The 26,608-nt window shown below is 29.8% G+C and overlaps 2 protein-coding genes across 3 annotated transcripts; both read left to right on the top strand.

The window, feature by feature from the left end:
* The first annotated feature begins 1,655 nt into the window (after nucleotides 1–1,655).
* LOC105112799 (probable beta-1,4-xylosyltransferase IRX9) lies at nucleotides 1,656–4,345 on the top strand. Of its 2 annotated transcripts, none has more exons than XM_011008650.1 (3): nucleotides 1,656–2,581; nucleotides 3,159–3,414; nucleotides 4,026–4,345. In XM_011008650.1, exons 1-3 carry the CDS (start codon nucleotides 1,899–1,901, stop codon nucleotides 4,182–4,184), a joined length of 1,098 nt encoding a protein of 365 aa, XP_011006952.1. In that variant the 5' UTR covers nucleotides 1,656–1,898; the 3' UTR covers nucleotides 4,185–4,345. The 2 variants fall into 2 exon arrangements, with proteins under 2 accessions (XP_011006952.1, XP_011006953.1); XM_011008651.1 differs by having other exon boundaries at nucleotides 1,662–2,581; nucleotides 3,186–3,414.
* A 17,981-nt stretch (nucleotides 4,346–22,326) lies between these two features.
* On the top strand, nucleotides 22,327–26,290 carry LOC105112797 (protein IQ-DOMAIN 1-like). Its single transcript, XM_011008649.1, has 6 exons — nucleotides 22,327–22,682; nucleotides 23,259–23,357; nucleotides 23,456–23,767; nucleotides 24,004–24,225; nucleotides 24,681–24,800; nucleotides 25,300–26,290. Exons 2-6 carry the CDS (start codon nucleotides 23,283–23,285, stop codon nucleotides 26,005–26,007), a joined length of 1,437 nt encoding a protein of 478 aa, XP_011006951.1. The 5' UTR covers nucleotides 22,327–22,682; nucleotides 23,259–23,282; the 3' UTR covers nucleotides 26,008–26,290.
* The last annotated feature ends 318 nt before the right edge of the window (nucleotides 26,291–26,608 follow it).

The raw sequence follows: 26,608 nt of genomic DNA, 5'->3' as shown, positions 1-26,608 counted from the left end.
CGCTAGATTGTTATAGTTTTCTATTTTAGATTATTGACTTTTTATGATAATTTCATCTTAGTCCTTGCTGTTGATTCCAGAATACATATTGATCCTTAAGTGTTTTTCATTTTATCAATGTAAGCAAAAAAAAAAAAAAGTTTAATATAATAGATTTTTCATTTTATCAATGTAAGCAAAAAAAAAAAGTTTAATATAATAGATTTCCACTCATAATCAATTCTAAATAACATGATTAAGCATTATAGATTGAAACTCTTCCTTAAATCTCTTAAATTCTCAAAGTTGTCTAAGATAATACCTTATATTTCTAATAAAAATCTCAGAAATTCTTCGTAATAGTGTTATTTGTCCTTTGTAATAATTCTGTTTAATACCTACTTATAATATATAAATAGAATGTTCTTTAAAATATTCGAGTACTTAAATTATATACATGGAATAATCTCACCTCACCTCTTCTCCGTTCTTTTCTCTCTCCAAGTCATCAATGAGTAGAATATATGACCACCTTCATGATCTTGCTCGATAAATTCATTTTGAAATATGAAATCATCATCACAAGTATCCATTTAAATTAATTAATGGATAATATAATTAACTTAATTATTTCATGTACACTGGTCACTTTCTAGTTTCTGTAACTATATATTTTGAATTTTCAATTCTTTTCGCTTTCTTTTGATGTAAAGGTTTTTAATTCATAATAATTGGATTGGACTTGTCTATTTTCTTTAGAGATTTATCATTAGTGTGTTTTTTTAAAATTTATTAAAATAAATGGATTACAATACTATACATATTTTATCTATATTATATTTGGTATTGCGAGGGTTGAATAAATTTTAAAATTTATTTTTGTTTAAAATAAAAAATTTTAAAGTTTTTGGATCATTTTGATGTGTTAATATTAAAAATAATTATAAAAAATAAAAAATATATTATTTTGATATATTTCTAAGTGAAAAGTATTTTGAAAAACAATCGATACCATAATTTTTAACACCCTAGTAAAGCTTGTTTAGTAGTATGGTTGCGATAGCTTTTCAAATAATGTTTCGTGTTAAAATACATGCCAATAATTTTTTTATTTTTAAAAAAATATTTTTGATATTAACACATTAAAATGATTTGAAAACACTAAAAAATATTAATTTAAAGTAAATAAAAAAATGAATTTTTTTAAAAACACTTTTAAAATACAAAAATAAATAGTTAGTCAATATATTAACACAGCATGGTCAAATTAAGTGGTAATAAAAGGAGAGTTTGTATTTGGTTGGTTGGTTTTGGACCTAATCACACTATCATAAAAAAATAATGGATCAAAATGTACGTAATTCAATCTTGGTGTATAATAGATCTTTTATATGATCATGTGTAACCAGCCAGGTCTTTTTCCAAAATTCCAACAAGAGGTTGGTATATGTAATAAAATTATCTTTAAACAGACACAACTCACACCATCTATAATATAAAACAAGTTTTTGTTTTTTTTTTTTGCCTAAATGTATTTTGTTGAGGGGTAGCATCCCACCAACTATCTGGTACAGATAGCAACTCAAGTCCTTCCCAATAAACATACTTTTCCATGATTTCTTTCACTTCAAGTGACAACTAAACGAAGCAAAGCCTCGTCAAATTAAAAAAAAAAAAGGGGTTCCAAATAATCATAATGTGGCTTTTGAGCTTGCCAGTACCTGTCATCGACCAGTTAGCTTCAACCTCCACAGAAAAACACGCAACTTCGCTATAAAACGACTCCTTGTATATTAATTGTTGTCTTCCACATCTCTCAATCTCTCTCGAAGAATCCCTTTCTTTTTCCCCAAAACTCAGTGGTCAGCATCTGAGCCAACAGCTTGGATTTTGATCACGTTTTTGAGGGGCTTAGCTTGATGGGCTCTGTGGAAAGATCAAAGAGGAGAGTTCAGCTATGGAAGAAAGCTATAGTTCATTTTGGTTTGTGTTTTGTTATGGGGTTTTTTACAGGTTTCGCTCCAGCAGGCAAGGCTTCAATTTTTACTAGTCATGTTGCTGCATCAAATAAATCGCAATCCTTGCCGCAACCCGTTGAAATGTTGCACCAGCAGGCAGCAAGTACACCACATGCTAGTAATGTCAACAGAAGTTTGATAGCTGAAACTGCAGTACCAGCTCCACCAAGCTCTAAGGAATCTGAACATGCAACATTCTTGGAAAAAGAAGAAACAGAATCCAAGTTGGCGCCAAGACGACTGGCAATTATCGTTACGCCAACAAGCACTAAAGATCCGTATCAAGGGGTTTTTTTGAGGAGGTTAGCTAATACGATCAGGTTGGTTCCTCCACCATTATTGTGGATTGTTGTGGAAGGGCAATCAGATTCAGACGAAGTGTCGGAGGTCCTTAGGAAAACAGGTATTATGTATAGGCATTTGGTGTTCAAGGAGAATTTTACAGATCCCGAAGCAGAGTTGGATCATCAAAGGAATGTTGCATTAAGGCACATTGAAAAACACAGGCTGAGTGGGATTGTTCATTTTGCCGGGCTTTCCAATGTTTACGATCTAGGCTTCTTTGACGAGATTAGACAAATTGAGTATGTTAATTTTTCTTACCTCCTCCTCCTTTGGTGCTTCGCAAGTTGAGCTTTAAAATTGTCAATGCTATGCTTTAGGTAGGGGTCACTAAGAAATTCAAGAAAGAACATGAAATAGAGATAAAAATAAAACAAGAAATGTCTGGCTGGTGGGTGGAATTCTCAAAGTTTTAGAACTTGTTAAACGAAATCCAATGGGAGACTTGAAGCGTGATTGCTTAGGTGTACCAAATCTATATATTTTAAAGTTTATAAACAGATTTTTCTACCAGATAATGTATGATTGGGCAGGGGAAATTAAACAATATCATTCTAACGAGTCCCACATTTTTATTTGATTTTTGACTCTTTCAATGGGTGGTTAGGCTAAGTGATTTGTCTATCAAGCAAGCGGGGCAGCTTGTGCTTTCTATTCGTAGTTATGTAGCTTTCATTTGTAGAAAAATGAGGTCTACGTTAACTAATCGCTCTGCAAAACTTAAAAAAAGATGAATGATGGAAAGGAATCAATAGCTGTGCCAGATATTCAATAATAGCACCAACAGATTCATAATAATTGCTCATTGATTATCGACAGCACTTCCTTTCGATGGATAATATGCAGGGTGTTTGGAACATGGCCAATGGCATTACTTTCAGCAAACGAGAAGAAAGTGATAATTGAAGGACCTGTATGTGATTCCTCGCAGGTTATCGGCTGGCATCTAAGGAAAATGAACAACGAAACGGATAAAAGGCCTCCAATTAATATTTCAAGTTTTGGATTCAACAGCTCAATCCTCTGGGATCCTGAGAGATGGGGTCGCCCTTCATCAGTCCAGCAAACCTCACAGGTACTTGTGCCTATCTAACTAAAACCAACCTCTGAAATCATGACCACTCGCTTCAAGAACATTAAAGGCTGGTGGTTTCTACCTTTTTAAAGTGTTTAAAAAAAAAAATTAAATTTTTATTTACTTGACCACTCGCTTCAAGAACATTAAAGGCTAGTGGTTTCTCCCTTTTTAAAGTGTTTTAAAAAAAAATTAATTTTTTTAAATTAATATATTTTTAGTATTTTCAAATTATTTTGATGTGCTAATATTAAAAATTATTTTAAAAAAATTATTGACATATATTTTAATACAAAAAATTATTTCAAAAACAATTACACTCATACTAATTACACTCATACTGCAAAAAAAAAACTCTAAAAGTAATTAACCTTCATGTTGCAAATGAACTTGTCGTAGTAGCTAGAATATGAATCTTCAATGAATCCTGTACAGGATTTTTGAGAATTTACGAATTCCTTGAAATAACTAGTAGGATTAGTGCATAGTAAACCTGGAAATCACAGTGATATTTAAAGGATAAAGAAAACGTCCCGAGATGTCAAGACTTTGGGCCTTTTTTGCTTTTTCCTCCCATTCATTTTTGTTTTTTCTTCTTCTTCTTCTTACAGAACTCAATCAAATTCGTCAAACAAGTAGCTCTTGAAGACGAGACAAAGTTGAAGGGAATCCCACCAGAGGACTGCTCAAAAATCATGCTTTGGCGTCTTATTCTTCCTACTTCAAAATCACCAAGTTATCAGGAAAATCAACAAGACAAAATCGTGTAGAGAGATTCAAAGATATTGATCCTACGATGAGCAGATTACAATTCTTTACATGTATAAATCCTCTCTCTTCCTTTATCTAGTCTGTTTATAGCATAAATCAATGACCTTTGGATTACACAGAATCAATGTTATTCAGCAACAGAAACTAGATTTCTGAAGAAGTAGATCTCAGAATGAGTGTCCATGTCTGGATTCCCTCACTTAAAATGAAAAATTGAGGGATTGATTTATCTCAAGGAGTAGGTAATCCATAACTTGACTTCCTGCTGCACAATCAATTTCCTGACACCAGAGATTAATTAGAGCATAATTACTTCGAAAGCTAAGTATTTAGATTGGAAGAAATGGTCACATCCATGACGGAGACACCGTCACCAACTGACCTCTACGTAAAAACCACTTTTGCCTTCTTTAATCCCAATAAAAATAAATAAAGAGGTCAATTCTATTTTTATTTAGACAAATTCTAGTCGGTGAGTGGGTTTTCCCCTGCGTTTATAAAAATAATTTATAATTAATATGATAGATTAACTTGTAACATGGTAAAAACTAAATAAGATATAAATTGACTTTTTAAAATTATTTTTTTAGAATAATATCATTTCAATCTTAAATAAACAATAATTTTACAAAAAACATTATTTGAACATGATTTTATAACTATGATTTTTATTCAGGTCGATTGACCTTATTGGTTTAAAAAACATAACCATCAATATTGCATATTTTAGGCTGCTTTACTTGGCTCTAGGCCCACATTTCGCTACAGGTTGAATCAAAATCCAATCACTTCATTTAAATAAATGCATGCATCGATATTTTTTTATGCATGCAAATAAAATATTTGAAATAAAAATTAAAAACCTAACCAATTTATTAGATTAAATTAATTAACTACCGTATACATTAATAAATAAAAAGAAAAGTTGGTGTGATCAATTTAACTTAACATGCTAAGAGCGAACTGGTCGCCTTATATAATAATTTGATTAAAAAAATTAATTTTTTTTATTTTATTCCTTAAATTTTTTAAATTTATTTTATATTAACATATATTAACTTATGAAATTGATAATTCAAATAATGAATATTACTAAAATAACTTAATCAAAAAGCTTGCCTCTTTCTTTTTTTCTTTCATTGTTCTCTTCTTAGTTAAGCTTTCATTGAGTACTAATTGACCTAAGGTCTATTAAAGAAAGGAGATAATATTTAAGAAATAAATAAATTAAAATGATGAAATTAAAATTACATCAATTTAAAAAAAATAAAAAATCAAACAAACAAGGGTGAATCCCTAAACATAATTTAATCTTCCAAACTTGTATCTCATGGAATTTTAGATTCGGGTTCAATAAAAAAAACTTAATTTTCAACTAATTTAATATTAAAAGATAAAATCTAAAAATTATTAAAATTAAAAAGAAGTTGTCTAAACAAAAAGGAACAACAATAAAAAAATGAGAACCAAATCACATAGAAAAAAAAATGGAGGATGAAATGCAAAAAAACTTCAATTCTAAAAATCATCTAAAAAATAGCAATTAAAAAAATAATAATCAAATTTAAAAAACAATATATAAAGGAGGATGAAATTGAGAAACAAATAAATGATGAAGGATGAAACTAAGAAACATTAGCTTAAAAAACAAAAAAAAAAATCAAATTCAAACAAATCTTTTAAACTTGGGTTAATTTTTTATACCTGTAACTTGTGGAATACTAAATTCAGGTTCAACTATGAAACTTAATTCATGATTAATTTAGTGGTGGAGAATGAAATTATATATATATAAAATATATCAAAAAGTTTTCAAACTAAAAGAAATTGCATTAAAATAATGAGATCAAATCACATTGGAATAAAATTGAAGGAAGTTGAAATTGTGGGGGAAAAAAATCAATTCTAAAAATTATCTAAAACAAAACAAACAACAATAAAAATAATGAGAACTAAATTTAATAGATAAAAAATTAAAGAATGATAAAATTAAAAAAAAATATTGAGAAATAAAACTAAAATACAATTAGCTTAAAAAAAACAAGTAAACTTAAATGAATCATCTAAATTTAGGTTAATCTTTCAAGTTTGAAGGTAACAGAGCATCTTATGAGCTGACACCCTATATAGTGATACATGCCTTGCAAATGTCATTCAATTTTTTTTTTTAAATAATATTTTAATTTATTGAAGTGCTAAATTGCCCATAAATCAATATTATTATATATATAAAAAACTAGGGTTAAAAGATAAAATAGCCCTTGGAATGCAATTTATTAATTTTTGCCTTTAAGAATATTTTTTTGTAATTTTATTGTGATAGCCATAAGGAAAAGAATAAAATGATCCTGGACAGAAGTTTATTAACTCTTGCTTTTAAATAGTAATTTAATAATTATATTATGGTAAAAAAAGGCTAAAAGATTAAGTTGCCCAGGTAAATTTCATAATGATGAATGAAGGAACAAAATAAAACTCATTGATTTTTTTTGGGAGAAAAACAAAATCCACTGTTACAGTACTAGTAAGGTTTTTTTTTGTTTTAAAAGTATTGTTTTTAAATTTATATTTTTTATATATTTTTTAAATTAATATTTTTTGATGTTTTCATATATTTTAATATTAAAAATAATTTTTAAAAAATAAAATAAAATATCATTTTAATATTTTTTTCAAATAAAAAACATTCTATTATAGTTTACCTTCTAGTTTAATTTTTGTAACTTTTTTGTTATTAAGATATCAATGTCCTTTCACTGGAGATGATCTCCGTGGACATTTTGTATATTCATATTAAATGAAGTTATTTTTATTTATTTATTTATTTTAAATTAATATACTTTTAATATTTTTAAATTATTTTAATCCATTGATATTAAAAATATTTTTTTAAAATAAAAAAATATTATTAATATATATATATATATTAATATTAAAAATTATTTAAAAACTAATTATAATTACACTTCTAAGCAAACCCCACGCTTATTATTTATGGCTTATCTTTTCCTTGTTTACTAATACTTTCGTTTTTTTTTTCTTTTCCTTGTTTACTAATACTTTCGTTTTGTTTTGTTTTTTCCCCTTCATCCTGACTTTTTATTCCTAATAAAATATTATTAGAAAAGTCCTTCAACACACATATCCTTTCCGATTTGAAAATTCTACCCTATATCTATTTTAGTCATCTAATAGCAAAGGATTATCATTTTAACTCCACCAAAAATATTAATTTATTTTTTATTTAAATTATTTAATTTTTTTTAGGACAAATTCATTGTTTTTTCCACATTTTAAACTAACACTAGGAATTGTTTTATACCAAAACATCGAAAATAAGCAAAATCAACCTCAACTTCATTTTTATTTTATTTGAATCTTTTTATTATAAAATAAAAGTATTAGTAATAAAAAATAATTTAATATTCATATTATTTCTTAAATAAAAAATTACCTTAAACATACCTTATAGTTTAGCTATTTTTTCTTTACTTTGCCTCTATTTTTTAAAAAATTATGGTTTCCATCTTAAACTTTATCTCACTTTTTGGAACCACTGGAATTCAATTCAATCCCATTGATTAAATTAATTCATGTGTTAGGAATTCTTAAAGAGTATTTATTTGAATCTTAAATAGAATTGAAATCACAAAAAAATAGAAAAAGCAAATCAGAAGAAAGACCCTTGCAGTATTAATTTCAAATAAAAAAAATATTATTTTAAAAATACTCATATGTCTTTTCTCTCAAAAACCCTACAATTTTTTTTATATATAATAGTTGTTTTTCAAAGCAATTTTTACTCGGAAAAACATCAAAATAATTTTTTAACTTTTAAAACTTATTTTTAATATTAACATATCAAAACAATCCAAAATTACTAAAAAAATTAATTTAAAATAAAACTTTTTTAAAATTTAACAATTAATTTAAAATAAAAAAATTAAAATTTAATAAAAAGTAGGTTGAAACTTATTCTCAAATAACGATCTTGTCATGTCAAAATGTTTGAAAAAGCGGTGCAAATTATATTTTCTGAAAATTTAATTTTTTTATATTTTGTATATTTTTAATACACTGATCTAAAAAATAATTTTTTTAAAATAAAAAAATATTATTTTAATATATTTTACTATAAAAAATATTTTAAAAACCAACCGCAACACACTCTAATAAAAAAATATCATTTTAATATATTTTACCATAAAAAACATTTTAAAAAACAACCACAGCACACTCCCAAACAAGCACAAGAAATTCTTTCTGCCTCTCTTTAATTCATCTTCTTTTCTTTTCTTTTTTACTCCGGCAAACCCTGCGCTTGGAACAAAGTTGATTGGAGAAAATTGATGTTCCTTGTGTGGTAATGACAATAGGTGGAATTATGGTCTCCACCTTTGCATTTCCCCTCCATATCCTTGAACGGTAGTGTATGTATTCAAGAGAGGCTCTTACTGAAGCAAGAGCTCAACAATTTCCTCCTGTGTTTTTTTTTTTGGTCTGCTGCAGTTCTTTCTTTGAACACTGTAGCCTAAAACTCTTCTTTGGAAATTATGAGAAAAGGAGGCTCTTGTCATTGATGATGTTTAAAACTGTCTTTGAATGGAAGAACAAGATGATGCTGTAGCTTGCCTGCCTGCCTGCGTGTGCATGCCACGTAGTGAGCCATTTGATAGATCTGATCAGATTTCTAATTCCAGGGGAAACATCTTGGCGACATGATCCGAGACATTTGCACTCATTATCACAGCCAAGAATATTCCTCATTATTGAAAAGGGATTGTTCTTAATTTATGTTTGACCTCTCTCGCCATTAAAATCTCAGCGGTGGCTAGCGCTCTTGTTTCCTCGAAAATGCAGCTGGTTGGGGCGACAACATTATAAATAAATAAATAAAAAAATAAAAGTGGCAGTCCATTCAATTTATACCCAGTTGGTTCAAGGTTGCATCTCCTCCATCATCATTGATGTTTTATTTTTCAATTTTAGTTTGCCAGCATAATGGACAGGTCCTTCCTCGTAATATTTATTTCCTTGGAAGATATACCACGCAAATCACAAATAAATAGTTGAGATTATAAATTTAATTAAATTCTATAAATATTATTAAATTTAATATTATAAGTCAGATATTTTATTTCAATTATATATATATATATGATTAGATTCTAAATAGATTTTATAAATTCATAACACTGACATGACATAAAAAAATATCAACAAAAAATTATTGTATTATTTACATATTTTTATTTTTATTGTATTCAATTTAATGAAAAATAATAATCTCATTGCTTTAGGAATACAAAATTGCCACTAAAAAAATCTCTCTGTTTTTTTTTGGTGCGTGTGTTAGATTAAACGAAGGAAATCAAGAAATCTTGAAAAACATTGGCATAACAACAATACATATGCCAACAAACATATCTTTTCTCTGGAAGGAAATTTAATGGAGATGTGATATTTGAATTCATTTGCCAAGTTGTTCGTATTTGAGCGGGGATCCCCAAAAAAGACCGCCATGATCTGATTTCTTTGCGTGTTTTTGGGTTTAAGAGGAGGAGATCGATTTATTGCTGGGCGGTTCAAGTTACTGTTGAGAGGATTATGGCATGAAGAGATCGGGTCGGTGGCTAAGTGACTGGGTTGGATTTGTGATTGGAACAAAGTGGTGGGGCGATGGTGCTTTAGGGGGCTGCTGGGTCATGCTATGATAGCGATTAGGGATTGTTAGAGTAAGAGACTATTAAGGGGAACGATGGGTGCTGCGTTGGCGGCAGCGCTAGGCTTGTGGCAGTGGCTAGTGGGTATGAGAGGAAGGAACGACAACTAGTCTTGATGGTTAGAAAAGTGGCCGTCGATGGTGATTGGGGGTAGATGAGGTCGCCATTAGAGTTCTGTGATCGAAGAGGCAATATAGTTATTATGGTTTGGCCAGAATCCGGCGAGAAAAGGCAAAGGGAGAGACTGGTGGGTTTTTGGCAGCAGCGAAGGATGAAGGGGGCTAGGTTTTTTTATGGTGTTTCAGTCCTGTATCTTCTGGGGTCCCTTTTGTGAAGAGGGTAGATAAAAAAAAATAAAATTAAAAATTAGATTTTCTATTTTTTGCGTCCCGGCTGTTGTATGATGAAGCTTGATTATGAGTCCAGAGTTTTCCTATAAAACATGTTTCCTATTTAAAAAAAATTAAGAACCTTTCCAATACTTAAGTCAACGAGGTTTAGAGAAATATAGTGTATACGAAAAACAATGCAAGAAAAATATATATGAAGATAAAGAGTCTATTGCTTAGGCCTAGAATGATATGATTAATTTGACTAGCTTTTATGAACTAAAATGACATAATTGATTTTTATAGCATAATGTAAGTATACATTGCGAGTTCTTAATGATTAAATGGAGCTTCAATCTTTACCCAGGTCTAGAAATTTCCTTGTGGTGAAGAATATTGTATAATTTATGAAAAATTAATATTTTATTATTGACTAAATATAATAATTATTAGTTATTGGACCATGTCATGGATATTAAGTTATACACGCTGTAATAAAAATACTAGCAAAGCACAATGCTAGTAGTGCAAAATATAATGTCTTTTTTGCATTGAAAAAATAGTGTATGAGTTGAAAAATATATGCGCATAAAAAAATTATTTGTGCAACTTCTAAAAATTAAATAAATAAATAAATACATAGAAGGTTATGCTTGCATAGAAGTTGGACAAACAAGGTCAATATCGAGTGTTGGGCTGAAAACTAAAGCTGTCCAGGCTGGAATTTTGGGCTGGAATTTCAGCCTATTAGGTTGGCATGTACAAGCGGCTGGAAAATTAATTATTATTATTATTATTATCCCTGCACCATCACGGCATCACCAACGAACCTGTCTGGAGTAATTTCAGAAGCAAGCTCCAAGATGGACATGAAAGCTGAGCTGCATTTCCTCCGAATTTTGTTTGTTTTGCACGATTAGATTCCCAATAATGGCTCCCGCTAATTATCCTTTTCAGATTCTAATTGTTTCCTACTCTTTATTTTCTTAATCAGATAACTAGAAATGGATAGATAACCAAGCACATTACTTTACTTTACTTGGTTTGCATTTCTTATCTCATCACTGTAAAGCCCATTGGAGGAGGAACCATAGCGGTTAGGTTGCTGCGAACAGCCATGGCCCTACACCAAGTCAGAATTAGCTACAATAATTGGATGAGTTGTTGAATCAACAAGGCATGAAGGCTACTCATTAGGGTTTGATTATGCCTTCGAAATTAGTTTATTTGAGTTTTCCCCTGCCCCACCCCAACCTTTAGGGTTTACACGACTCAATCATAGAAAACCAGGCCTTCTTTCATAATCATACAACCAAAAATGAAGAGACAACAGGGGGAAAAAACAAAAAACCAGCATAAATTAACGTTGCAGTCACAGGTGGCAACGGCTAGTGAGAGCGCACACAGATTTATGTCATTTTCGGGTGATTGCTGAGAGACATAAAGAGAGACATAAAGAAAGTTAGAATTTGGATAGAGATCCATGTAGTAGAATCGCGCTTAAGTCGCAGTGCTATTTATTCTTCAAAAAAGCAAAAAAATAAAAACAAAAACATAACGATCCTATGTGTTTATGTAAGCACGTGTTTATTTATTATATATATATATATGGATCACCTATGCATATTATTTATTTTATACAAGGCACATTTTGAGTTAATCCGAATATGAAATTTTAGTGAAATCAACGTCTCATATTTAAAAAGTCCTTATTCTTTAGATTTTGGGATGTGTATTTGTATTTTTTTATAACAGAAAAAAAAATTAAAGGAATGTTTTAGTTTAAAATGTAGGGAGCTTGCTTACAATTCAATTAAATAAAACTTTAATTTTTGTTTGTGAAATAGTTGGAGGATACATTTATTATTAAGAAAAAGTTTAAGAAAGATACCAAAAAGAAAAAAAGGAAAATGACAAGTTTTTTAGAAATTATTGAAGTTCTATTAATGAAAAAAACAAAAAAAAATATTGAAATAGTTTGAAGGAAAATAAAAAGGAAATAATAAACTTTCTTAGAATGATCCATTTAAGTTGATTGCACTTTGAAGGAATAAAAAAATTGAAATTAAAGTTCTCAATATTTTGTAATTATTTTCTATAACCATTCATAATTTTTTAATTATGATTATGGATAAAAATTTCTAAAAGTATGATTAATAAAATCAAGTGCAAACTTCAGGAAATTTTAGATAATTTCATGGTAGGTTAGTGAGTTTGATTGATAATGAATTGGACTAATAGTCCGAGAAGTCTTGTAAAACAAGTTTTATGTAGTCCAAGAGACCCTCCCAACACTTAATTTGGCATAAATATAGGAGAGATATTGCCTTAAAAGTTATGTATTATATTTGTGTATGTATAGCTGTTTGTAACAAACAGCAAAGAATATGAATTTAGAATACTAAAATGTTAAGAAAATATTTTCCTTTTCTTGTGGCTTATGGACATATATTTATATCCATGAATAATGCCTACTTTCAAGCTAATAAGGAAAAGAAAGAGAGGAAAAAGACTATGACCCCTAGAAAAATAACAATAATCTGGATTTATAGATCCTAACCAGTGGCAATGTTCTATTTATAGAAAAAAGAATCTAATTGTGTTGATTGTTAACTAAGTTTAAATAAGTATAAGGTGACAATTATCATTTAGTAGATGTAATTGTAACAGAATGATATAGATGCACTAAAGACAATTAGTTATATTAAATGCATGTCTATTTCATCCTTATAATTGTATTAAGGGGAATAAGCCTTATTTGGAAAAATACATGGTTGGTCTTTGTTAGATATGTATTTGTATTTATTTATGATAGGAAAAAAGAACAGGAATGTTCTAATTTAAAATGTAAATAGTTTGCTTATAATTCAATGGAATAAAACTTTAATTTTTATGAAATAGTCAGAGAATATATTTATTATTTAAATTTTTTTAAGAAAGATACAAAAAAAAGAAGAAGGAAAAGGACAAGTTTTTTAGAAATTATTGAAGTTCCATTAATGAAAAAAAAAGAAAAAAATATTGAAGTAGTTTGAAGGAAAATAAAGAGGAAATAATAGACTTTCTTAGAATGACTTATTTAAGTTATTTCCCGTTCAAAGGAATAAAAAAATATTAAAATTTAAAATTCTTAATATTTTATAATTATTTTTTATGGTCATTCATAACCTTTTTATTATGATTGTGGATAACAATTTCTAAGAATATAATTAACAAAGTCAAGTGCAAATTTCAGGAAATTTTAGGTAATTTCATGGCAGGTTAGTGAGCTTGATTGATAATGGGTTAGGTTAATAGTCCGAGAACTCTTACAAAGCAAGTTTTATGTAGTACATGAGACCCTTCCAGTACTTAATTTAGCATAAATATGAGAGAGATATTGCCCTAAAAGCTATTTATTATGTTTGCGTGTGTATAACTATTTCCAACAAATAGCAAAGAATATGAATTTTGGAATACTAAAATGTTAAGAAAATATTTTCCTTTTCTTGTGGCTTATGGACATATATTTATATCCATGAATAATGCCTACTTTCAAGCTATGCCTTAAAAGTTATGTATTATATTTGTGTGTGTATAGCTGTTTGCAACAAATAGCAAAGAATACGAATTTAGAATATTAAAATATTAAGAAAATATTTTCTTTTTCTTGTGGCTTATGGGCATATATTTATATCCATGAATAATGCCCACTTTCAAGCTAATAAGGAAAAGAAAGAGAGGAAAAAGACTATGACCCCTAGAAAAATAACAATAATCTGGATTTATAGATCCTAACCAGTGACAATGTTCTATTCATGGAAAAAAGAATATAATTGTGTTGATTGTTAGCTAAGTTTAAATAACTATAAGGTGACAATTATCATTTAGGAGATGTAATTGTAACAGAATGATGTAGATGCACTAAACACAATTGGTTATATTAAATGCATGTCTATTTCATCTTTATAATTGTATTAAGGGGAATAAGCCTTATTTGGAAGAATGCATGGTTGGTCTTTGTTAGATATGTATTTGTATTTATTTATGATAGGAAAAAAGAACAGGAATGTTCTAATTTAAAATGTAAATAGTTTGCTTATAATTCAATGGAATAAAACTTTATTTTTTGTGAAATAGTCAGAGAATATATTTATTATTTAATTGTTTTTAAGAAAGATACAAAAAAAAAGAAGAAGGAAAAGGACAAGTTTTTTAGAAATTATTGAAGTTCCATTAATGAAAAAAAAAATGAAAAAAAATATTGAAGTAGTTTGAAGGAAAATAAAGAGGAAATAATAGACTTTCTTAGAATGACCTATTTAAGTTATTTCCCGTTCAAAGGAATAAAAAAATATTAAAATTTAAAATTCTTAATATTTTATAATTATTTTTTATGGTCATTCATAACCTTTTTATTATGATTGTGGATAACAATTTCTAAGAATATAATTAACAAAGTCAAGTGCAAATTTCAGGAAATTTTAGGTAATTTCATGGCAGGTTAGTGAGCTTGATTGATAATGGGTTAGGCTAATAGTCCGAGAACTCTTGCAAAGCAAGTTTTATGTAGTACATGAGACCCTTCCAGTACTTAATTTAGCATAAATATGGGAGAGATATTGCCCTAAAAGCTATTTATTATGTTTGCGTGTGTATAACTATTTCCAACAAATAGCAAAGAATATGAATTTTGGAATACTAAAATGTTAAGAAAATATTTTCCTTCCCTCGTGGTTTATAGACACACACACACACAGATATATATATATATCCATGAGCAATGCCCACTTTCAGGGTAATAAGGAAAGAAAAAAAAAAGAAAAAATATTATGACCCCTAGAAAAATAACAATAATTTGGATTTATAGATCCTAATCGGTGGTAATGTTCTATTCATTAAAAAAAAAATCTAATTGTGTGGATTGCTAATTAAGTTTAAATAAGTACAAGATGACAACCATCATTTAATGGATGTAATTGTAACAGAATGGCATGGATGAGCCTGGGGCAAGTGATTGTATTTAATGCATATCCATTTCATCCTTATAATTGGATTCAGGGGAATAAGCTTTATCTGGAAGAGTACATGGTTGGTCCTTGTCAGATATGTACCTGTATTTATTTACAACATGAAAAAAGAAATAGGAATGTCCTAATTTAAATTGTAAATAGCTTACTTACAATTTAATTGAATAAAACTTTAATTTTTGTTTGTGAAATAGTTGGAGAATATATTTATTATTAAGAAAAAAGTTTAAGAAAGATACCACAAAAAAAGGGAAAAGGACAAGTTTTTCTTAACAATTATTGAAGTTCCATTAATTGAAAAAAAATGAAAAAAAAATATTGAAGTAGGTTGTAGGAAAATAAAGAGGAAATAATAGATTTTTCTTAGAATGACTCATTTAAGTTGTTTTTCCTTTGAAGGAATAAAAAAATATTGAAATTTGAAGTTCTGAACATTTTGTAATTATTTTATGTGATCATTCATAGCCTTTTTATTATGATTGTGTATAATAATTTTTTAAAAAATAATTAAGTTTGGTGCAAACTTCAGGAAATTTTAGATATTTTCATTGTAGGTTAGTGAGCTTGATTGATAATGGATGGGGCTGATAGTTTGAGAACTCTTGTAAAACAAGTTTTTATATAGTCCATGAGACCCTTCATACTTAATTTAGCATAAATATAAAAGAAATATTGGCTTAAAAGCTATGTATTATGTTTGTGTGTTTATAGCTATTTGCAACAAATAGTAAAGAATATGAATGTCAAATTATCAAAATGTTAAGAAAATGTTTTCCTCTCCTCATGGTTCGGTTCATGGACATATATTTATATCCATAAACAATGCTCACTTTTAGGGTGATAAGAAAAAGAACGAGAGGGAAAAGACCACAACTCTTAGAAAAATAACAATAATTTAGATTTATAAATCATAATCGGTGGCAATGTTCTGTTAATGGAAAAAAGAATCTAATCATGTGGATTGCTAACCAAGTTTAAATGAGTATAAGGTGATACAATCATTATTTAGTGAATGTACCTGTAACAGAATGATATAGATGCACTAGAGGCAAGTGGTTGTATTTAATACATGTCCAATTCATTTTCATAGTTGGATTCAAAGGTATAAGCCCTATCTGGGAGAGTACATAGCAGGTCCATCAAGATTGGTCCTTTAAAGAGAAGTGATGTTTGTCCGATTAAATCTCGTGAAGAGCTAAAGTCAAGCATACCCACATTAGGCATCTTTAGCTTAAGGGAGACATCTTTCATCACCTATTAAAGTCAATATGGTTGCCTTGGTTAGAGAAATAAATTAAGAGTAGTTCATGCATTATTAGCCTAGAAGAACACATCAATCTTCAGTTGCTTTATTTTTTAAAGTAAGGTTCACTTAGTTTAAGATAAGATGATTTCATTGTACATATGATTTGAGCAAGCCCTACCTTTTAGATGCGAGTTATCAATTTTTACCTTTTAGATGTAAGTCTTAAAGTTCTGACTAACTAATCATCTTGTTTGCACTTTTAAGTACTAATCATATATCCATGAACAATGCCCACTTTTAGGGTAATAAGGAAAAAAAAAATATTATGACCCCTAGAAAAATAACAATAATTTGGGTTTATAGATCCTAATCAGTGGCAATGTTCTATTCATTAAAAAAAAAATCTAATTGTGTGGATTGCTAACTAAGTTTAAATAAGTACAAGGTGACAACCATCATTTAGTGGATGTAATTGTAACAGAATGACATGGATGAGCCTGAGGCAAGTGATTGTATTTAATGCATGTCCATTTCATCCTTATAATTAGATTCAGGGGAATAAGCTTTATCTAGAAAAGTACATGGTTGGTCCTTGTTAGATATGTACCTGTATTTATTTACAACATGAAAAAAGAAATAGGAATGTCCTAATTTAAATTGTAAATAGCTTACTTACAATTTAATTGAATAAAACTTTAATTTCTGTTTGTGAAATAGTTGGAGAATATATTTATTATTAAGAAAAAAGTTTAAGAAAGATACCACAAAAAAAGAAGGAAAAAGACAAGTTTTTTTAACAATTATTGAAGTTCCATTAATTGAAAAAAAATGAAAAAAAAATATTGAAGTAGGTTGTAGGAAAATAAAGAGGAAATAATAGATTTTTCATAGAATGACTCATTTAAGTTGTTTTTCCTTTGGAGGAATAAAAAAATATTGAAATTTAAAGTTCTGAATATTTTATAATTATTTTTTGTGATCATTCGTAGCCTTTTTATTATGATTGTGTATAATAATTTTAAGAAAATAATTAAGTTTGGTGCAAACTTCAAGAAATTTTAGATATTTTCATTATAGGTTAGTGGGTTTGATTGATAATGGACGGGGCTGATAATTTGAAAACTCTTGTACTCTTGTAAAACAAGTTTTTATATAGTCCATGAGACCCTTCATACTTAATTTAGCATAAATATAAAAGAAATATTGGCTTAAAAGCTATGTATTATGTTTGTGTGTTTATAGCTATTTGCAACAAATAGTAAAGAATATGAATGTCAAATTATCAAAATGTTAAGAAAATGTTTTCCTCTCCTCGTGGTTCGGTTCATGGACATAGATTTATATTTATAAACAATGCTCACTTTCAGGGTGATAAGAAAAAGAAAGAGAGGGAAAAAACCATAATCGGTGGCAATATTCTGTTCATGGGAAAAAGAATCTAATTATATGGATTGCTAACCAATTTTAAATGAGTATAAGGTGAGACAATCACCATTTAGTGGATGTAGTTGTAACAAAATGATATAGATGCACTAGAGGCAAGTGGTTGTATTTAATACATGTCCAATTCATTTTCATAGTTGGATTCAAAGGTATAAGCTCTATCTGGGAGAGTACATAGCCGATCCATCAAGAAGAGGAGCACAAGATTGGTTCTTTAAAGAGAAGTGATGTTTGTCCGATTAAATCTCGTGAAGAGCTAAAGTCAAGCATACCCACATTAGGCATCTTTAGCTTAAGGGAGACATCTTTCATCACCTATTAAAGTCAATATGGTTGCCTTGGTTAGAGAAATAAATTAAGAGTAGTTCATGCATTATTAGCCTAGAAGAACACATCAATCTTCAGTTGCTTTATTTTTTAAAGTAAGGTTCACTTAGTTTAAGATAAGATGATTTCATTGTACATATGATTTGAGCAAACCCTACCTTTTAGATGTGAGTCATCAATTTTTACCTTTTAGATGTAAGTCATAAGGTTTTGACTAACTAATCATCTTGTTTAATTAGCCAATATGCCTTCTGAAATGGTTAAGACTCTATTATGTAACCACACATCTATAGAAAAACATTATCTTTATACTTGGACAAAATGAGTGCTCGTATACTCGATTAAGGTAGCTTATTAACTATTTATTTTATTTGGGATTAGTGTAACCTTAGCCTGGATGGAGGTGTATTCTTTACCTTGTTCAGACTAGATTTTCCTTTCATGATTGTTTTAGAGACCATCGTGTGCAGCTAAGATGTTGTTCTAACCTGAATAAAGAATGAAGGGCATCTTGTACTCGGGTAAAGGTGCCCTCTCACTATGATTGGAGTCATATGGAAAAAATACTTAATTATTATTATATTTTATAGAGATCATCATTAGAAAGTTATATTGAGGTTTTTCATTAAGACTTCTCATGGAGAATCTCTCCTGAAGACATTTATGGATATGTATCATGGAGATCCTCATAGAGACTTGGCATGATGATATCCCATGGAAATCTTTTATAGGGATTTTTTTATTGAGATTATCATAGAGATTAGTCATGAATAATCAATCTTGTATCCAGGATAAATAAGTCTTTACACTTGGATAAAGTTGTTCCTTGTATATAGGAGTTGATAATGCTTTGAGTTTAGACTTGGTCACCTCTACACCTAAATGAAGTTACAAATCGAGATATATTATACTTAGGTGCAAAGGAAAAGCTCTCAACCATGGTAGAACATCTTGTGGAGAAAATTCCATGGTGAATATTTTATAGAGAAAATGTCATGGTAATTATTTTATAAAGATTATTGTATAAAGACTATTTCCTGGATAGTATACTAGGTGATTCACCATAGAGATCATCGTCATATAATGATTATTTCATAGGGACTATAAATGTTGATTCATTAAAGGATCATTAAGGAGATCACTTATGAAGATATACTTTCATAGAGATATGAAGATTTTAATCCTTCTGCTCAAATGAAGAATTTTATGTACTCAAGCAAGATTATATCCAGGTAACCTTATGTTTTTCTTGGAGATAGGAAATTGAATGGAGACATAAAGTTGTTTTTATAAAAACATTTTAATGAAGACATTTCTTGTTGAAAGTATTGGAGGTAATCATATGGTGATATATTTTATGAAAATATAATAGAGTTATTTCACAATGAATACCATATAGATTGTGGTGCACCCAGAGCATATATGTTCTCTCACCTAGGTTGGAGAATATCCTATTCAAATAATTCATATCAAAGAACATATAAAAATGATATTATAGAGATAATTTCATCATTTCTTCTACCAAAATCTATTTTTTATGATCTGTTTCAACTTTAAAAGGGTATTCATATTAGGGAAAGCATGCAACTCTCTCTATAAGGTTGGATCATTTATCTTATTTATCAAGGTCTTAGTGATGACTAGTTATATAGGGCTCTTTAACATTAACATCTTTTTATTAAATCTTTTTAAAAATATATTATAATGTTTTTAATATTTTGATGCATGACATTAAAGGGCTTAATAAAGCTCTTTTTAACTCGAATACTTGTGTTAAAATGAGCAATAAACTTTCCATAAAGATCATGGAAATCAAGTATGAAAGTTGACTCTAAGTTATGATACTATGCTCGAGTAGACCAAATAAACGTTGCAACATGAATCTTGTATATGACATCACTATCTTGTATGATGAGATTTAAGCTATGATGTATATTTTGTATATGTTCTTTTAGGTTTGTGAGTTTATTATAATTGTCCAAATTCATTTTTGTGATAATGAAGTCCTTGGAGAGATGAGTATCCAACATTAGTTTAAATAATGAAGAACCCATCACTTTGAAGGGGTTATAATATTTTTTAAAAGCTCATATAATGGTGACTTTTAATCCTCTTCAGGGATTTTATTTTTATATAAAATTGCCTAAGAAAGACTCTAATAAGGATTAATGGTGATGTTGATGGTTATAAGTGCTCAATGATTTTTCTTTGGACTTATAGAAATTGTGTTTGGAGTGTTTAGATCTTAAATGTTCTTTTTGATGGTGAGAAAGACTTTGAGCAGATTCTAAAAGTGATGACACTCTTGTCTACTTTCTCATATGCTCTTTTAAGCTGTTTTTTTCTAGAAAATAAAGATGTCTACATATATTTTGTGATGTCAATGATGGACCTAAAGGCTATGTTATCTATTAAGGAGAAGGCAATACCCTAAGTTGCTCTTTCATGGCTAAGAGAGCCTTGGTAAAAATTGGTAAAAATTCATACTTGTTGGGTAAGTTATTATAGATTCAAAGACGTTGATCGAATGTTTGTAATAAGAAGCTCTTTAACCCTTCTATGTTTTAAAGTTCTTGGATTATTTACATTAAAAAAAGATAAAGAGTTAGCAAAAAGAAAAAGAGAATGAAATGACCTTTGATTGATGTTCTCATCAATTATGCCATTAATAAAGTCTAGAGTAAACTTTTGAAAATATTGGGCTCAAAGAGTTGTTGATGATGGGCTAGGTTGATAGTTCAAGAATTCTTGTAAAACAAGTCTCTTATGTCATATAAAGGACCATTTAATATTTAAGTTAACATAAATTTAGAAAAACTTTTGTTAAAGGCTATGTAGTGTTTGTGTGTTTATAACTGTTTACAAGAAATAATTACGAAGATGAAGGTCAAGACACCAAAATGCAAAAGAAAAATATTTTTCTTCCCTTATGGTTCATGGACATAAATTTATATCCATGAACTATATGTACTTGCAAAGTAATAAAAAAAATAAAATAAATACAACCCCAAGGCGAATAAGAATAATTTGGATTTATAAATCCCAATAGGTGGGATGTTCTATTTGAGAAAAAAAAAATCATCATATAAATTAATTATTGAGTTTAAATAAGCTCAATATAAAGCTCAATATAACAATTATTATTAAGTGAATGTAATTATAATTGAATGACATAGATATACTTAAAACGAGTGATTATATATATATATATATATATATATTCATAACTAAATTCACATATATAAATTTTATCTAGAAAAACACATAATTAATCCATTAAAAAAAGGTGATGTCAATTCAAATAGGTTCCAGGAAAAGATGAGGTCGTGTATTCTAAATTTGAGCATCATAAGCATATCCCTCATCACTTGTTTAATTCTATGTCAATTTGATTGACTCACTTGATGGGAAAAATGTGTTAATAGTAGTTTTATTTTAATAGTAAAAAACAAATTACTATAAAAGATAATATATATATATATATATATATATTATATTTATAAAAAAAAATTATGTTGTGATACAAATTTTATTGATTTTAATATTCAAGTTAAAAAGTGAAGATAATATCTTTACAATATGATAAATAATTTTTTAAACTTTATTATTTATAATATATATAATTTATATTTATATAAATTATTTTTAATTTTTAAATATTAATATTAATTTTTAATTTTTTTTTAATAATTCGGTCAACTCATGTGATTCATAACTTAATTTTTTAACCACGTCAACTCCAAACCAAATTTAATAACTTTGCTTTATTGCTTAACTAGAAGGGATTACAAGTTTAGTTTTTTAATGGTTAAAGAGCTTATTAGTCATTTTAAAAAAATAGTTGTTGCGTTGTGTAATAATAGTGAGTGTACTAATAGCCTCAAAAGATTAAAAAAAAGGAAAAGGAAAAAGATAATACAAGTTGGTTCTGTTGAGCAAGAGGGAGTTGTTTATTCAAGACTTGGTAATGCTTACACATGTTGGGTTAGATCTCAAGTGTTAGTTACCACTGTACTTTAGTGTTTACAGACAGTAGAATTTGGTTCCCTGAAAAACTGGAAAGCTTTTAAGGATGAAAGAAATGTATCAAAATTATCATCGTTGCACCGAAAGAAACGGAGCGATGCATCAATGAAAGTGGGTCCCATTTTACCAATTCAGAGATGGAGTAGTGGGGCCACACTTAGCTGCTGCTATACCATTCCCAGCTGTGTCTTCTTCACTTCCTCTTTCCTCTCCTTTACACTCTTTCTTCATCATTGAATCAAACCAAAGAAAGAAAAGATCTTTCTTGTCAAATAAAGCTTTACATTTTCTTCTCCTTAACAATCCCTTTCGTTTTCTACTCTGAAGAAGAAGAAGAAGAAAAAGAAGAAGATAGAGACCCATCTGTGATTCAAGCAAAGAAATCTGCGCGCTGGTACTTTGCTTGAAACTGAGTTTTTGTAGACGGGCTTAAAATTTTTGGATCTTGGTCTCGGAGAAAATGTTGAAAAAGTAGACAAATTTTTGAATTGGATGTTTGTCGGTGGTCTTAAAAATATCTTGTTTCTTAAATTTCTCTCTCTCTTTTGTTGATGAGAAAATGTGGGAAGAACAGCAGAATCTAAATTCTTTATCTTTTTGCTATCTATTTTAGTTTCGATACTTGGTAATAGTAAAATAGTTGCTTAATTGTGCTAGTTTCTTGGCTGACTTGACAAATATTGTGGGACAGAGAGAAACTGGATTAAGTCAACAATCCAGCTAATTTCTTTTGTCATGAAAAAGTAAAGTTGTATGCATTGTATACATGATATTCTTAAATTTCTTCCTTTTTGTATCATCATTAGTCCAGCCAACGTAGTTTTTCATCTCTGCTTATGGCAAACGTTTTTTTGTTATTAATCACACTTGTAACTTTACTTTTCTCCGTTTAAAACATGTGTGATCTGGTAATGCATAAGATGCACAATTTATGTTTCCAACTTGATCTTTTGATTTGATTCTGAAAAAGGTTGTTTTGGGGAATGATCAAAAGATGGGGAGGAAAGGAAAATGGTTTTCTAGTGTAAAGAAAGCTCTTAGCCCTGATCCCAAGGAGAAGACAGACCAGGTATTTAGAAGGATAAGGTTTTTGATTTTGAATCGTCGGTGGTTTTAGAAAATCTCTGGTGGTTCTTTCTCTAATGCTTTTGGTTCTGTTGTTTTTAGAAATCAAATAAATCAAAGAAGAACTGGTTTGGAAAGCAACAACTGGATTCGGATTCCACTTCTTTAGAAAATGTTACAATGCTATCTCCTCCTCCTCAACCAGAAGAAGTGAAATTAATTGAGACAACAAATGAAGTGAACCAGCATACTTTCCCTGTTCCAGTTGCCACTGCTGCGGTACCTGAGCCTGCGCCGACTACTGTCCAAACCAATATTGAGGTTGTTCAACTAACCAAGGTAAACAAATATGCTGGCAAATCAAAGGAAGAAGAGGCGGCAATTATGATTCAAACAACATTCAGAGGATACATGGTATGTGTTTTGCTGCATTGCCCTTGTTATTGATGTTGAGGCAAAAGGATAATTAACAATTCATATAAACTAGGCATTCATATGTTTTCTTGTAATTAGAGAAGAATATTCTTTGCGTTTTGCACTTTTTTAATTTTTTTTTTTCGTGGGGAAGGGGGGTTGAAAGATCAAACTTAAGTGTTCTTGTCAATTTCAAGTGATAATCTATATTTTCATTTCTTCTGATTTTATTTTAGGCCAGAAGAGCGTTGCGGGCTCTGAGAGGTTTGGTGAGGCTCAAATCTCTGATGGAAGGGCCTAGAATAAAAAGGCAAGCAACACATACCCTCCGCTGCATGCAGACTCTATCTCGGGTGCAGTCACAGATTCACACAAGGAGGATCAGAATGTCAGAAGAGAACCAGGCCCTACAGAGACAACTCCTACAGAAGCATGCCAGAGAGCTTGAAAACTTGCGGGTCTGTTCTATGTGTTTATTCGTAATATTAGCTGTTCAAATTTCCCCACTCAATTCCTGACTTATTTTTTGGTTTAGTCATCATGGATTTGCTTTGCTATGTTACCATGGATAAGAAACTCGTAGAGGTTGTTGGGGAATTTGTAAGCCTTGTTGCCTTGTTGAATACAGACTGAGATTCATAAAGTGCTGTGAACAGAACTAGTGGTACTGGATAGAAATTTTTTTCTTTAAATGGTAAACGAATGCCAAATTGTTGGAACCCTATGCATTCTAAATTTTAGATTTCCAAATGACTACGTATCTGGACATTTAGCAGGGCATGCAATGTTTTCATGCAAGTGCCTGATTTAGGATCCCTGCCACATATTTCTTATCTGATAAACTAACATAGAAGCTCTGGTGCTTCAGTCCCTGCCCCTTGTGCTGAGAATGAGTGTACTGATGTTGTAACAGATTGGAGAGGAATGGGATGACAGTCTACAGTCGAAGGAACAGATTGAAGCTAGCCTGCTAAACAAGTTTGAGGCAGCTACGAGAAGGGAAAGAGCACTGGCTTATGCTTTCTCTCATCAGGTGATCAATTTCTCTACTTCTTTTACTTTGCTGGAAGGTGTGCAGGCTCACACAGATGAATAATGAAGTATGAAAGGACAGCTGACCTGGCTACTTCAACGTCTGAAAGGTTAAAATTTTATGTAAAATGGGTATTTAAATAGCTTGGTAGAGCTCATATAGATAAATAACGAAGCATTCAATGACAGCTGACCTAGTTTTCTTGAAAGTTAAAATACATTGAACAGGTCTGTTAAATAACTTGGTTATTCGTGCATGAATTTAATCATTTGCTTCGTCAAGCTAACAAAGTTAAGTAGATAGTAGTTTGCAAAATGGTGTGGTGTAGTTTTCATGATAGGAACACGATGATGCACAACTATATATGCCATGACTTAACTGATGATCTGTGCCTACCTTATGCCAGATTGAAAGATGTTTGGCCTTTAGTTAATTTCATGAAACTTCAATGACCGTATGTTTCAAGGGCCAGGTCTAACTCCCATAGAATCCTTTACAGCAAACTTTGAAGAATTCTTCACGATCTGCAAACCCCATGTTCATGAATGGAAATCCTTCCTGGGGTTGGAGCTGGTTGGAACGATGGATGGCAGTTCATCCATGGGAGAGCCGGAGCTTGATGGAGAAAGAACGCAATAACGACCACTCTTCTGTAAAGAGTGCCAGCCGCAGCATTACTGGAGGAGAAATAAGCAAATCTTATGCTCGCTACCAGCTCAATTCTGATAAATTAACTCCAAGAGAAAGTGAAAGGCCAACCAAACCCACGAACCTACCGTCCCCATCAACTCCTAACAAGCCAGCTGCTTCTACAGTTGCTAGAAAATTGAAGTCAGCAAGCCCAAGGAGTAAAATTGGGGGCATTGAAGATGACTCTAGAAGCATGGTCAGTGTTCAGTCAGATCGTAGTAGAAGGCATAGCATTGCAGGTTCATTTGTGCGAGATGATGAGAGCCTCGGAAGCTCTCCAGCGCTTCCAAGTTACATGGTACCTACACAATCTGCAAGAGCAAAGTCCAGAATACATAGCCTATTGGGAGCAGAAAAGGACGGGACACCAGAAAAGGAAAAGGGTTCCTCGGGGCATGCAAAGAAACGGCTTTCATACCCTCCATCACCAGCCAAAGCAAGGAGGTATTCCGGTCCCCCAAAGTTGGAAAGCAGCTTAAATGCAAGAAATAGCGTGGCTGCTGGCGAGGGAATTTAATTTAAGTGTTGATGAAGTTGAGAGGAGCAATCGTCTGTTTCAAGAAGTGGAGAAAAGGAGAGGACGTAAGGATCATTTGATTCCTGAATCATCTGCTTCTACTTCTGCTGTTAACTATTTATTCATTGGTCAGAGAAAGATCTGCAGTCATGTTATTCGTAATTTTCTATTTGTTTATATTTACTCTTATTTCCATTGTTTGAGGTCTCTATATTTGTACTGAAAAATAATGTTCAATATTGACTTTGAGACAATGATTTTCTCTCTTTCAAGAACGATTTTTCAGAATGTGTTTGGAGTGTGCTGGGGAGTGATAATAATTATTTTTTAAAATATTTTTTTTTGAAAATATAAAAAAATAGTATATTTTTTTTATTGTTAAAATATTATTTTTGATATTAAGATATTCAAACGATTTAAGAATATTAAAAACTATTTATAAAAAAGTTATTCTTTTAGAAATACAATTTAGAATATAATTATAAATATATGTTTAATTTTTTAGAAATATAATTTAAAACACAATAACAAATGTATGTTCACTTGCAATTCCAAATGTCTCTCTACTTTATTTCATTGATCAGTCTTGTAATGATAGACA

The sequence above is a fragment of the Populus euphratica genome, unplaced genomic scaffold (genome assembly GCF_000495115.2).
Source record: "Populus euphratica unplaced genomic scaffold, PopEup_1.0 scaffold365.1, whole genome shotgun sequence".
Classification (NCBI taxonomy): Eukaryota; Viridiplantae; Streptophyta; class Magnoliopsida; order Malpighiales; family Salicaceae; genus Populus; species Populus euphratica.
This window is presented reverse-complemented; position numbering and strand designations above follow the sequence as displayed.